The sequence below is a fragment of the Perognathus longimembris genome, chromosome 2 (assembly GCF_023159225.1).
Source record: "Perognathus longimembris pacificus isolate PPM17 chromosome 2, ASM2315922v1, whole genome shotgun sequence".
In the NCBI taxonomy this organism is placed as follows: Eukaryota; Metazoa; Chordata; class Mammalia; order Rodentia; family Heteromyidae; genus Perognathus; species Perognathus longimembris.
In genome coordinates, this window is record NC_063162.1 from 28,563,116 (window position 1) to 28,578,076 (window position 14,961).

At 35.4% G+C, this 14,961-nt stretch overlaps 1 protein-coding gene across 5 annotated transcripts in view; it reads right to left on the minus strand.

Moving 5' to 3' along the window:
- Nucleotides 1–14,961, minus strand: part of Exoc6 (exocyst complex component 6) — a 116,778-nt gene that overhangs the window by 44,244 nt on the left and 57,573 nt on the right. For all 5 annotated transcript variants that reach the window (XM_048338685.1, XM_048338690.1, XM_048338689.1 and 2 more), the window contains 5 exons: nt 12,391–12,496; nt 9,939–10,048; nt 6,822–6,933; nt 5,153–5,287; nt 1,672–1,851 (listed from right to left, as the gene is read on the minus strand). In XM_048338685.1, coding sequence (XP_048194642.1) covers nt 1,672–1,851; nt 5,153–5,287; nt 6,822–6,933; nt 9,939–10,048; nt 12,391–12,496 — 643 coding nt within the window. The remainder of the gene's footprint in view (nt 1–1,671; nt 1,852–5,152; nt 5,288–6,821; nt 6,934–9,938; nt 10,049–12,390; nt 12,497–14,961) is intronic.

Consider the following 14,961-nt stretch of genomic DNA (forward strand, 5'->3'; position numbering starts at 1 on the left):
AGGATTTAAAACATAGCAGAGGAGGGCTTTGTCATTCAAGGATTTATGATTCAATCGAGAATGATTCTGAGATACTAGTACAAGAAGGGCTTCATTTCCTGAGGCACACATTTAAATGACATGTTCTGTAAAATGGGATGATAAGGAAACAATCGCTCCGAGACTGTGTGTAGTCAAAGTCCTCATTTCCCCAACTAACTGTGGCTTGGCTATCTTCTGTTAGTAGACATTGATAAAGTAAATCCCATTAAGATCTACGGGTTTTAAATTGCATCTTCTGATGGGATATCTTTATCTTCAAATCTGCAGATTCTCATTTTTGTCATATACTTATCCTGAAGGACAAAGGCTTTCTAGACAGGCTTTTTAGATATAAGTCTAAGCCCTAGATTATGAGAATAGGGTGGTGTGAATATTATTGTCACCCCTTTTTAGACACAAGTCTAAGCCCTAGATTATGAGAATAGAGGTGGTGTGGATATGATTAAGTCACCTCCATTTTGGGAGAAATGCAGGGTGGATTTTAAGAATAAGAGAAATACATCAAAAGAAAGGATGGTATACATTAAAACAAACCAAACTCATAAAGAACAGGGAGGAAGGTAATTAAAGTAAACTATTTATCCTTTTTTCCTAAGAGTAACTTTCTACATGAGAGACCTCAATGTTCTGAATGAAGAATAAATAAATCCTTACAGACATCTACTACAGATCTTTGTCAACTCTTACTGTCTTGTTTTCAATGAATCATCAGAGGTTTTAATCTCAATGCTACCACACTGATTTCCATAAAAGATAGAAAGGTCTTAAAACAACACAATAGCTTTCCTACAAGGCTTACAGACTCTCAGATAAAAGAAAAGGAACTGATTAAAAGTGATTTCCCACAGTCTGGACTTCTCTATGAAACTCTAGTCTGAACATGCTCCTCTATGGGACTTTTTCTGTCAAGTCTAATCTATTAATTTTTTGAATTGCAGTGCCTTGTATAAGTTTTTTTTTTAATAAGAATGTTACCAACATCTGTGTCTATTGCATTTCTGTTCTCTTTCCCTGATCTACAAGTATTCCATAAGAAAGCCAAGGACGTTCCTTCATCTCCTTTTTCCATTATTGTTTCCTCCATACAAGGAAGAACAAAAGAAAAACTGATGTGCCAAAGTATCACCAGATCTTGGCTTGCACAAGAACTCTCCTTATCTTTTCAATTCTGACATTCCTTTTGCTGCCTTTTATGCTCGTAATCTTAATGTAAATAATCTCTTACAAATTTTAATTCTCTCATTTCAATTTCTGCCTGCTTATTAACTTAAAAGAAAGGGTATGTTTATAGTTTTTGTCTTTCCTCCCACTATGAGACACAGATTAAATTCCTAGAATTCTACCTTCTTGGTCTGCAAAAATCCAAGTAACATTTTAAACACGAATTTTCTGTTGCCATCTGGTAGTAAAACTTCCAAATGGTAAATTTTCATTTGTGTTTAGTACTGAATCTTATTGTTTAATTACAGTATAAGTACACTTATCTACCATGGAGATAACATATAAAGTGTATATTGGTAGTCCCCAAATTCTACAGCTATCAAAATCTGTGAAAATGACTAAAGTTAAATCCTAAAATACAACGTTAGTTAACAAACTTGCACAAGTTTTGCAATAGTTTATACTTACAGGCAAATGAGTAAATACTTGAAATATGCTTCTCAAAAAATTAATAAGATCCATCAAATAACCACTAGCTCTTCCATCTGGCTCAGACATTGTCCAGTCATAATCAGCAAGTTGAACAAATTCATCTATTTTTTGATTAAGCTTGGTATATATTTCTCCTTCTGCTGCATGCCGAGCATCCTGAAAGGACCAACATAACAAAAAGAAACAATTATAAAAGTTGAGAATAAACCAAAGTTTCTCAAAATTCCAAATTTTATCTTACAATCTTCTTTATTTCTTATTATTTTAGTTATTTATTTAAAGTCCAGGAAAATATTATTTTGCTAGCACTACTCTCTTTACTTGTTATTCTTTCCTTTTTCACTTCCTCACTCCCTCTTCTACCTCCCTCCCTTCTTTTTTGGCAATACTGGGCCTCATGCTTGCCAGACAACTCTACCACTCTACTCTACCACTTGAGCCACACTCCCAGCCCTTTTGCTTTTGTTATTTTTGAAATAGGTCTCACTTTTTTTTTTTTTGGTCCATATATAGCTGGATGACAAGCAAGCACCAGGATATCCACCTCTTTCTGCTGAGATAGGATTACATGAACTTTTTGTTTGGACTGTCATAGAACTCTGATTCTCCCCCGTATCAGTCTAGAATGACAAGTACATACTACCACACACCTAGCCATTGGTTGGGATGGGCCAGAATGGCCTCAAACCACAATTTTTCCAATTTCTACTTCCCAAGTATCTGGAATTATAAGCATAAGCCACCATACCTAGTTCTTCTTTCTCTTCTCAACCTCATTATCACCATTTCTCTCTCTCTCTTTCTCTCTTTCCCTCCCTCCCTTTTCTCTCTCCTTCCTTCCTCCCTCTCTTCCTCTTTCTTTCTTTCTTTCCCTTTTTGTTGGTTATGAGGCTTGAACTCAGGGCCTGGGTACTGTCTCTAAGCTCTTTTGCTCAAGGCTGGCATTCTACCACTTTGAGCCACAGCACCACTTCTGGATTTAAATCATTAACTGGAGATAAGAGTCTCACAGGTACTTTTCTGCCCAGGCTGGCTTTGAACCTAGATCCTAAGATCTCAGCCTCCTGAGTAGCTAGAATAACAGGCCCCAACATCAACAGAGCCACTTGGCAGATTGGAAAGATAATGATGTCAATTCTTTAAGGAAATCCTTGTCTAATCATTAGCTGTATATTAGGCAAATATCAAGTAGAGACTTCATGGCCATGATGTCTATATGACAAAGAATTTAAAAATTGCTTAAAGATTTGATGACACAAGATGTCAAGGTAATGCATATTTTAAACAAGAAGTATAGAATGAGCAGATGAAATTAAATATTAACGTTTAAATATGCTTACAACTCTAACTCTTAGCAAATCTCCACTTATTGGGGTAAGAGTAGTGCATGGATATAAGGACAAAGAGGCCAGTAAGAGTTTATGAAAAACCTAATATAAAAGCTAAGGATTCTTGGATAAATAAAGGGCCAACATTTCAGTCTCCTATATTATGGCACTTACATGATACTGTTCAGTGTCTTTTATAGTTGTTTCTCCTATGAGCTTCTTGGAAGAAGGGATAGGTATTTGTATCCTGAAGGCCTAATAAAATGCTCAGTGCATAACTGATATACAGTGAATTTGCTCTGAACTATCTTCTTTATGCATTATAATAAGCACATTGTCAATCGAATTTTATAATCTTTAATATTTTTTAAACTTGCTGAAGTCACTTGGCAACAGCCTAATTTCAGAGCACAAATGCTGCTGACAACTCTAATATATTACTAAATAAATGAATGCCTCCTTTTTATGCCTCTTTTTAAATAACTAATTGTGTAAGGTCACAGACTCTGGTATCATTCTGCATTTGTCTTATGTATCAGAATAATTATATAAGCTCAAGAATCATAGAACAAATATATGATATGAAGAGAAGACATGTTGGGTGTGTGTGTGTGTGTGTGTGTGTGTGTGTGTGTGTGTGATATGAAGAGAAAACATGTTGGGGTGTGTGTGTGTGTGTGTGTGTCTTGAATTCAGGGCCTGGGTGCTGTCCCCGAGCTTTTTTGTTCAAGGCTAGTACTCTGCTACCTGGAGATAAGAGTCTCATGGACTTTCTTGCCTGGGCTGTCTTCAAACTGTGATCCTCAGATCTCAGTCCCCTGAGTAGCTAGGATTATAGGCGTGAGCCAGTGGCATCCAGCTAAGACATCATTTTTAAGACCAAAGGGTTGCTAGTGAACCTCATACTTTCAAAGTTTGAGAGAGTATTAACATTAAATAAGTTATTTCTAAATATAAGTACACTAAATTAAAATTTTTGTATCATTACCACATAATTTTAGGAGGTAAGTTAGGTAACTTAAAGGAAGATAGAAAGACAACTATTCCTTTTAATAGAAAACTTTTAGAAATTGCTATGAGGCTAAACTAGTAAGCTTATTTTACAGATAATGGGTCAGAAAGTATTTACCATTAGTTTAATGGAAGACTACCAATGTGATGATTAATCTTGATTGCCAACAAGATAGGGTTGAGAGACCTAGGGAATTAATAAGCCACACTCTGTGTATGTGTGAAAGAGCATTTCCAGAGACAACTGGCACGTGGAACAGTAACTGAGAGGAGTCAGAGTCACCCTGAATGTGGGTGGCACCATCATACAGGCTGGAGGCCCAGATGGGACAAAAGTAGACAAAGGAAGAAGCTTGTCAGCACAATGTGCTCTGCTTCCCCACTGCCAGAAAGTAAGCTGAAAATTTCATTCCAATACACAGCAATGAGGCTAAAACATCCTTGGATCCTAACTTCTGAAACATGAGCCAAATAAACCTTTCTCCTTTAAATTACTTCTCAGCAACAAAAACCTAACACAACTAGTGTCTCATTTATATGACTCTAAATCAATAATAATTAATAAAGTAAATAATAAAATAAATGTTGTTTTATCTTACATTCCTCCTAAAGCAACCACTAATTAATCTTATTATATCCCATTGTGTTGTAAAGAAAATTTTTCATCTAGAAAAAGGAAGACTAATGATATGGAGTAATATTTAGTTTTCTTCAGATCAGAGCCAATAAAGGATGAAAAACTTACATTTGCTTACTTACTTTACTACTTAATTTTTCTTACACTTTTATTTCACAAACATATACATATAAACCTATTTAAATATATATGGAATATTAACAGAAATTCAGTCAGTCTCATTCAACACTACTATTATTGTCAAAAAATGAACAAAATGTAATACAGCATAGAAAATCAGTATATTTTCTCCAATTTAATAAGAGACTTAAAACTACCAAAATGAAATTGATATTTATCTGCTACCTTGGGCAAGAATTATCTCTAATTCTCAAAATTTAGAAACATAAGGAAATTGTGCAAATAATAAAATTTGTCTTTTAATCTTATAAAATATACTTATAACAGCTAAACTGAAAATTTTGGTCACGTTTTTACATACCTTAAAAGTAGAAAGTCCATAAAGTCTTGTGGTATGAACAGTTTCTTGAGAAATATTTGTAATGTTAGTTATAAAATCCTCCAGGTATTTACAAGCTTGTTCAAGGTGTGTTGTGTTTATGATGATTTGCACAAGCTAGAAAACACAAAATATATTTGGTAAAGAACACATCACAAAGTAAGACTACACTAAAGCCACCGGCACAACTATGTTCATCGCAGCACACTTTGTAATTGCTAAAATATGGAACCAACCCAGATGTCCCTCAGTAGACGAGTGGATCAGGAAAATGTGGTACATATACACAATAGAATTCTATGTTTCTATCAGAAAGAATGACATTGCCCCATTTGTAAGGAAATGGAAGGACTTGGGAAAAATCATACTAAGTGAAGTGAGCCAGACTGAAAGAAACACGGACTCTATGGTTTCCCTCATAGGGAATAATTAGCACAGGTTTAGGCTAGTCACAGCAGAGGATCACAAGAGCCCAATAGTTATGCCCTTATGAACACATAAGATGATGCTAAGTGAAATCAACTCCATGTTATGGAAACAAGTATTATATCATTGTTGTAACTATTTTCAACATGCCATGTGAAACCATACCCTTTTTTTTTTCTCTCGTATTCCCCTCCTGTGGTTTTACCCCTGCTACCACTGTATCTGATCTTAGTACCCTGGATATAGTATATATGTGTATTAGAACTAGGGAAGGGAAAGGGAATACCAAAATCAAGAGACAAAGGATAAAAGACAAACCATTCCAAAAGTAATACTTGCAAAACCATTTGGTGTAAACCAGCTATACAACTCATGGGGGGAAGAGGGGGAGGGGGAAAGGGGGGCGGGAGAAAATGAGGGAGGAGGTAACAAGCTGAACAAGAAATGTATTCACTCCCTTACACATGAACCTGTAACCCCTCTGTACTTCACTTTGACAATAAAGGGAAAAAATGGAAGGAAAAAAACATCACACAGATGCAAACCACTTGATTTTGAAAAACAGGATTATTAGCATACTTATTGCAGTATGGGATAAAATGCTATCTGATTTGAAAAGTCTATTGCAAACAGTGCTTATAAATTATAATGTTTTAATGTGTGTGTGTGTAGACCCCATCATTATTGTGTATGTGCGCGTGCGCGTGCACATGTGCTCACTCACACAGGCACACACGTGCTTGTCCTGGGGCTTCAACTTAGGGTTTGGGAACTGTCCCTGAGCCACAGTTCCACATCTGGCATTTTTGGTGGTTAACTGGAGACAGGGGTCTTAGGGACTTTCCTGGCTTCAAACCATGATCCTCAGATCTCATTAGCTAGGATTACAGGCATGAGCCGCTGGCATCTGGCTTATTTTTCCAATAACTTTTCATGGCATTTTTCAAATCTTATACATGGAGCAAGTAAAAAACAAGGATTTGGGTTTTCCATGTAAAGTCTAGCAATAAGAAGTCTAAATACATGTTCTTCTATCTTCAACTAGCTTTGGCTCCCCATATATACCCTTTCCCTTCACATGTCTTGATCTACAATAATGCTTTAATTCTAAAAATATGCTTATGTTAATAAATTTAACAAAACCATTTTATAGGATGATATTCAGCAATCACACTAATTTTTTCATAAACTAAGATATTTAACTATGTACTTCTTCTTAGCCTACCTCTGCCAAACCAATATGAGGTTTTCTAATTAGGTTCAGTAGACAGCTATTCAAAGTTCTGGTCAGCAGCAAATTTGTTGATTTCCTGAGCATATCATCTATTTCTGTTGAGCTAAAAAACAAAAATTGACATTACTCCCCTCCCCAAACATAGTTAATATTCTAAATAATTTAGCACAAATTTACTAAAAAATGTGTTCTAAGTTATGGCTTTACATCTCTAAATAAACTGTAACCACATACTTAATAAATCATAAACTTAACGCAAAAAGGAAAATTTTCCAAACTAGAATATTCACCAAAGTAATCAATACAAAAGAAACATGATATACTTAGTATAAGAAAATAAAATTATTCTTAAATTATGACTCCATTCTAGGACAGCTACTTTCCAAGATAATTCATACATAATAATAACTAAATGCTACCTTTTTGGGGGGCAGGAGCCTGTCAGGGGGGTTAACTCTGGGCCTGGGAGCTGTCCCTGAGCTCTTTTGCTCAAGGCTAGCTCTCTACCACTTTGAGTCACAGCTCTACCTCTGGTTTTTGAGTGGTTAGTTGAAGATAAGAGTCTCACAAGACTTTTCTTCCTGGGCTGGCTTCAAATTGCGATTCTCAGAGCTCAGCTTCCTAAGTAGCTAAGATTTACAGGTGTGAGCCACCAGGACCAGTTACTAAAAGCTACTTTTAAAATAAAAACTGGTGTCCCTTCTAGATATAATTACCAGGTTTAATATAACTAAAGTATCCATACACACTGAGATTTTAAGCAGGTATCTAAAGCAATAGATTACCTTATACTAATTTCAATTTGATACAAAACACCTATAGTTTCTCAGCATCCCAAAGACTGCTAAAGTAGCACTTGAAAATCTTATTCTTTTCTCCTAGGTCTTCAAATTAGGTAAATAACAATTTCTTGGACATAGTCTTAAAAAACTATGAAGCACAAATGTCACTAATATGTATTTTAAAGTAATTATTTATTGAAAATGCAGCTATAACAAGATCTGTCAAACCATGAATACTGCTCACTGCTACTTGTTCTTTGTTTTAATGCAGCTACATACATGTATACAACACACACACTTCGTTGTTGTTTTGGCTTTAGTCTTGAGCTCAAACCCAGGGTCTTGCCCATGCTAAGTTCATGTTCTATTGCTTATCGGTGAATACTTCCCTCTTATAGCTTATATCTAGAAACAAGATTTTCTAGGAAATAAGCACACCATCAGTAGGGTTTCAGTCACCTGACATCAAACGCTGACAGGAAACTTCCTAATCTGTCAATCGTGTTCCAGGCTGGGAATGTGGCTTAGTGGTAGAGTTCTTGCCTAGCATGCATGAAGCCCTGAGTTCAATTCCTCAGCACCACATAAGCAGAAAAGGCCAGAAGTGGCATTGTGGCTCAAGTGGTAGAGTGCTAGCCTTGAGCAAAGGAAGTTCAGGGACAGTACCCAGGCTCTGAGTTCAAGCCCCAGGACTGGCAAATAAAATAAAAGTGTCTCTAGAACACACCATTCACTCATCCTGATAAAAGGAAGAAAGTGGCCAATTTTTCCAGTTTCTTGAACTCAGAGATAAGAGAATTGTCCCTTAGTATATTTTGCTCAAAGTTGGCATTCTGCCATTTGAGCCACAGCTTCACTTGTGGCTTTTTGCTAGTTAACTGAATTTTCCTTCACAAGTGGGCTTCCTAATTGCCATCCTCAGATCTCAGGCTCCTGAGAGTAGCTAGGTTACAGGTGTGAGCCACTGGTGCCTGGCTTCCTCTAGTTTCTTCTCTGATACATCTAATTTGTACTAAAGACACCCTGGACAGTGTCTTTCTCAGATGAAAATTTATTTATCACAGACACCCTTTGGCTAATTTCTCTGTACTTCATTAAATATTGAGTCAATGCACACTTTTTCTTCATAAGCAGAGAAAGAAATCCTATCCACACATGTCTTCTTTTATATCTTGTATAATTCCTAATTTTTACATAATGTTTTACAACAATTAAATTTTAATACATAATTGATTTCCTAAAACATTTTATAGCTCAACTCCTTATAAAGACTGAAAATCTCGTATGGACCACATTAGAGTGCATATTCTGCCTCCACAACTAAGTAACTGTGACATTATAAAGTTTCTTCATTAAGTCATTTCAGTTTCAGGCCCTTCTGTTCATATATAAAAAGGAAACTAAACCAGGCATGGTGGTGCATGGCTATAATCCCAGCACTCAGAAGGCTGAATCAAGAGAATTATGAGGCAGGGGAAATCTGTGATTAAAAAAAAAAACAAACCTGTCTCAAAACAAAACAAAACAAATTAATCTCCAAAAACACACTTGTACTATAAAAGCTCCTAAGTATCTTCTACTTCTAAGATTCTCAACTCCAAAATACACTTAAACACAATATGAAAACTGATCATCTGAAGTAAATTTAGATTATATGTTAAGGTTTTTTTTGTGTCAATACTGTGCTAACACTGTGCCTACGTTATTCTGCTTGAGGCTAGTGCTCTAACACTTGAACCACAGGTCCACTTTTGGCTTTTTTTTTTTTGGTAGTTAATTGAAGATAAGAGTTTCATTGACTTTACTGCCCAGGCTGGCATTGAACCATGATCCAGAGATCCAGCCTCCTGAGTAGGTAGGATTACAGGCGTGGGCCACAGGCACCCAGATATATGTCTTTTAACTAACTGTTGTTTTTATCTTCTTTATTCTACTCATTAAAAATTTAATTATGTAAACTCTTCTATGATAGTGAAATTAATTATAATCCATTGAAGTCAAGACATAAAAATAAAGTTTTAGTGTTTGATTTAAAAAGCTATGATAGCCAGGCACAGGTGGCTCATGTCTGTAATCTTAGCTACTCAGGAGGCTAAGATCTGAGGATTGTGGTTCAAAATCAGCCCTGGCAGAAAAGTCCCCATGAGACTCTTATCTCTAAGTAACCACTCAAAAACCAGAAGTGGTGCTGTGTCTCAAGTAGTACAACACTAGCCTTAAGAGGTTCAGGGACAGTACCCAGGCCCTGAGTTCAAGCCCCACAACCACCACCACCAACAACCAAAAAGAAGTAATGATAAAGGTACATCTCTATTAGTAAACTTACCTTCGGTGTAAGGACTCTGAAAATTTAAGGCTGGCATAAATAAATTCTTTAACTTGAATATAAATATGAGGCACTGACTGAGACATGGGGAATTTCTTGGGGAAAGATTGCTGTAGAAAGAGAAAGGGAAAAATATTATTTTGAAATTTTAGGGGAAAAAAGGACATAATCACTTAAAATGTAAATGTTAAATTTATTTCACACTCAAAGCAATAGTAAATAACAATATCAAGTATTCTATTGTTGCCAGGAACAATGGCACATTCCTATAATCCCAGTAGAACTATGATGACATTGAGACCAGCCTGAGCTACAGAGATGCTGTCTTCTCAAAAGAAAAAGGACAATTTTATTGTTTGTTATATTTTTGCTTTATTTCTTGTACCTTAAACAAATCCAGAATATTTATGAGAAATGCATAGCAATTTAACTCTATGCTGATTAAAATCATATTACTACACTTCTATCAAGAAGAGACAGCACATATCAATATATTTTGGTATTTTGATCATGAGCATTGTAGAGGAGATGCCTAGTTATTTTCTTCTTTGTTATCTATAATAAAAGAAGTCAGGGCCATGAAAGTTGGAGGCTCTGTTACTGAAGGCTTGATGGCTATTCAATATTATTCTATAACTCCTAGAATACATCTTAGGCAGCTTTCTGTTATGACTATATCATCAAACCTTACTATAGTGTGTTCACAGTGTGCTCCTTGGCTAAACTTTATCAGTTATATCCACTTGAAAATCATATTCTCCAAAAATTAAAAGATCTTCCATAATTTTAATCCTAAAGCCCATTATAATTTATGAAGTCTAAGGTACACCTCTATGTTGACATTCACGGCAACCTTCTTCAATCAGTGAGAGTACCCTCATCCACGTCACAGTTGAGCTAGTTGTTAAATCCAGTGTCTTTCAACTTTTCATGTTACCTGAATCCTTTGGCTTATCTGACATAGCTGGCTCTCTCTAGCTTCTTAACTGATTGTCCTTCTTTGCTATTCTGCTACATAATGCCTTTCCTTCTATCTTTTTCTACCTGCTCTATTCCTCTTCCCCTAGTTATCCTTTAATTATTACAGTGACTTAGGTTGTATCCTAAATTTTCACTTCTTACTGGATATACACGTCTTAGATGATTTCAGAAACTCTTAGTTGACTTCAATCACCATGAAAATGCCAATATCTCCCAAATTTATATTTAACAAGTCTTTCCCTTGAAATCCAAATCCATATATCTAGTATCTATATAGTATCTATATCTATATAGTATCTAGTATCTATATTACCCACTAGATGCTTCAATTTCTTTATACCATTTCAGACATAATAGATCCCACAGTGAAATTATTGTCTTTTTCTTCTAAACCTGCTCCTCAAAGCTGGGCACTGGTGGTAACCCTAGTTACTTAGTAAGCTGAGATCTGAGGATCAAGGTTCAAACCCAGCCCTGGCAGATAAAATCTGAAAACTCTTATCTCCAATTCATCTGCAAAAAATGCTGGACTGGAGGCATTGCTCAAGTGGCAAAGAACAAGTCCTTAGTGGAAGAAAGCTGAAAGAGCTCACAAAGCCTTGATTTCAAGCTCCAGTACTGGCACAATAAATAAATGAATGAATAAAACTAACTTACTTAATTTTAACCTGTTCATCTTGTGTTTCTTATCATCTGGTGAATATTGCCACCACATAGGACAATTATTCCTCATGTGCAAATAATTACCAACCCCAATATTCTAGCTCCCTAAATAATCATAAAGTCATGTTCCCATGTTTGTAGCCCCTGTTCAGGAAACCAACAGGGTAACTGAAAAACTCTCCTAGTTTTCCTGCTGCCCAGAGAGCCTGGATATGTGCAATCATTCATTATTGTGTATATGTATACATACATGTGCACATGAGTGTACTCTAGAATAGTCTCCATGATGATCTATTCCTTTCTCTACTTTTTGTTCAGCATCTTCAAAAAACAAACATTCCTGTTACTAGAAGAAATCTGCAGGCATACAGCCTTCATATAGTACTTGAACTAAAGAAATATTTTAGAGAAATATACTTCTTAAAAACACAAAATAAGATCTTCTATGGTGATAAATATTTCAATTTTTTCCTTCCTTTTCCTAAAATACACTCATTTCTGTAATCTGTTCAGTATTTCATCTATCTAATTTGGAATCCACCCAACATTAACACTTGCCTTTGGAATCCACCTAACATTAGGAATAGCTGCTTTTAGTATCCCCCAGAAAAGTCCCTTCTCTAAAAAGAGTAATAGTAGGAACAATCACATAATCTTTAAACTTAAAATATAATTAGTTTTCTCAAGTGATGCAATAAAAGCTACCCTCAAAGTAACTCTTCCCTACAATGTCAGGTTCATATTATGTAGTAACAAAGATCATAAATTTGTTTTTACAAGAATCTTTATATTAAAGACTATCTTATACCTTTTCAAGATCTGGATCTTGGAAAGGAAATTTACTGATGACTATTTTATATTCTTCTTCATTGACAATAGGGATAGGGCTGTAATTATCTTCTTCAAAAATGTCCCTGTTAAGAAAGGAGAATTGAAATCATATCATTATAAGTATATCATTAGTGTTGTAAAATATTATCTTTGAAAACTAAACCTGTACAAAAGCATCTTTGGTCATTTATTTCCAAACTGGAAAACACTAGTCATCCAGAATTCTAAACTTCACTACCAAATATTACTCTTACCCCTTGAAATTCATATTCAACTCTTCTCTTTCTACAAGCTTTACTTCCTCTTAGTACTTTGTTTCTAAATTTCTATATTGAATACTTTTTAACATTATATAGCCTGAACAAGCTCACTACAAACATATCTAACCTCTTGAGAGGGACAGTTTTCTAAATGCTTCTCTGTCTTCTCTCTTCCACATTAGACTATAAGCATTCTCTTTACTCTCTCTTAAAGTACTGACTAGAAAAGATATTTTATACATAGTGAGGTAGAGACATTAGCTATTTATCATACATCCATGTGCTCTCCTACCTCACCCTCTTAAAGTTAGGGAGAACCACATGACTAATTTTGGTCACTAAGCTATGAACTGAAATGACAAGTATGTGTAAATATAACAATGAAATCCCCAACTATATAAATAATGTGAGCTAGTAATAATAAAAAAGAAAATAAATCTAAAAAAAAACAAACAAGCAAATAAAAATCATGACAGAAAAAAAATCATGACAGAGGAGGAACTATCAAAATAGGTGAAGAAATATCTCAAAGAAAGTTTGACTGAGAAGATATGCAGTCTGTAGGGGCTTGAAAGATGAAAAGAGACATTTCTGAAGAGAATGCGGGAAGACATTACTTTGCACAGAAGGAACACAGGTACAAAGGCCTAAGGCAGGAGTGGGGAATCTTTTCTACAAAGGGTCATTTGGATATTTACAACATTATTTATAGGCCATAAAAAACTATCAATACAGGCAGCTGACAAGAACCATTTAAGAAAGCATACCTGTTGGTACCGAATGATTATGAGAGCCTTATATGGCTCACAGGCTTGAAGGAGTGAAAGGCTTGAATGCTGCCAGGCATAAAAGAACATATCCTGCAGTATTCCTAAAAGCACATACTCAAGAGTACAAAACTGATGAGACATATGGTGGATGGAAGATAAAGTCGGGTAGGTGAACAAACTGAGGTATCTAAATCTTATTCTAGAGTAATTTCTATGACAAAAGAGGAAACATCAGGGGCTGGGGAATGTGGCTTGGCGGTAGAGTGCTTTTAGCATGCATGAAGCCCTGAGTTTGATTCCTCAGTACCACATAAACAGAAAAAGCCAGAAGTGGCACTGTGGCTCAAGGGGTAGAGAGGTAGAGTGCTAGCCTTGAGCAAAAAGAAGCCAGGGACAGGCTCTGAGTCACAAGCCCCAGCACTGGCAAAAAGAAAAGAGGAAACATCACAGAAACGTTTTCACTCTGTGCAGAACAAATTGGAAAAAGGCTAATAAAGAACACAGAGAGGCTAGTTAGAAAAACTGAATAATAATTTAAATAAAAGGAGATGAGGATTTGAATTAAAGCTGTGGTAAAAGAAGCAGAAAGGAAGCAGCATAGACAAGAGCTTTTTTTTCTACCATATAATCAAATAATTCATTAGGTTTGTGAGATTATCTGCTTACAGCTAAGAAACTTATAGCTTAATTGCTTCTTATACTACAGTGAAATTAGAAATGTCTAAGGCACTGTACATGCAACACAGGATAAGAGCTTTTAGGAAATAGTATAGGACTTAAAATTAAATAATATTGTGAGGGAAAAGATAATCATGATAAACTTGTGGTTTCTAGATGGGATAAATGGGGGCTGGAAATATGGCCTAGTGGTAGAGTGCTTGCCTCGCATACATCAAGCCCTGAGTTCGATTCCTCAGCACCACATGTACAGAAAAAGCCAGAAGTGGCCCTGTGGCTCAAGTGGCAGGGTGCTAGCCTTGAGCAAAAAGAAGCCAGGGACAGTGTTCAGTCCCTGAGTTCAAGCCAAAGGACTGGCCAAAAAAAAAAAGTTGGGATAAATGGACAAAGGAGACACTTACTGAAGTAATGAATACAAGAGAAAGATATGGTTCAGATAGTAAATTATATCCAGCAAAAAATATTCTAAGGTCTTAATGAAAGGCTATAAATAAAGACATGAGTTTAATTCATGGTTGCATACAAAGTAATTTTAAAAAACACTCTTCTTGCTTAAAATAGAATGAGAATCTCCCATGATTCTATTTCACTCTTAGTAGTGTTTAAAAAGAAATCAAAAGGTTAAAAGGCAATGTACAAGAAAAAAAGTACCAGAAGACCATAAAATATTCCTTTATACAACTGCCAGGAAATCACTTACTAATAAAAACAGATAATTTAATGAATGAGACATTAATATCTAAAACATTAATACAATCTTAAAATGGTCTGTTTATAGAACCAAATTCTATTTTTTTCTATTTTTGCAACATTTTTTCTTTATTTTAATTTTCTAATAAA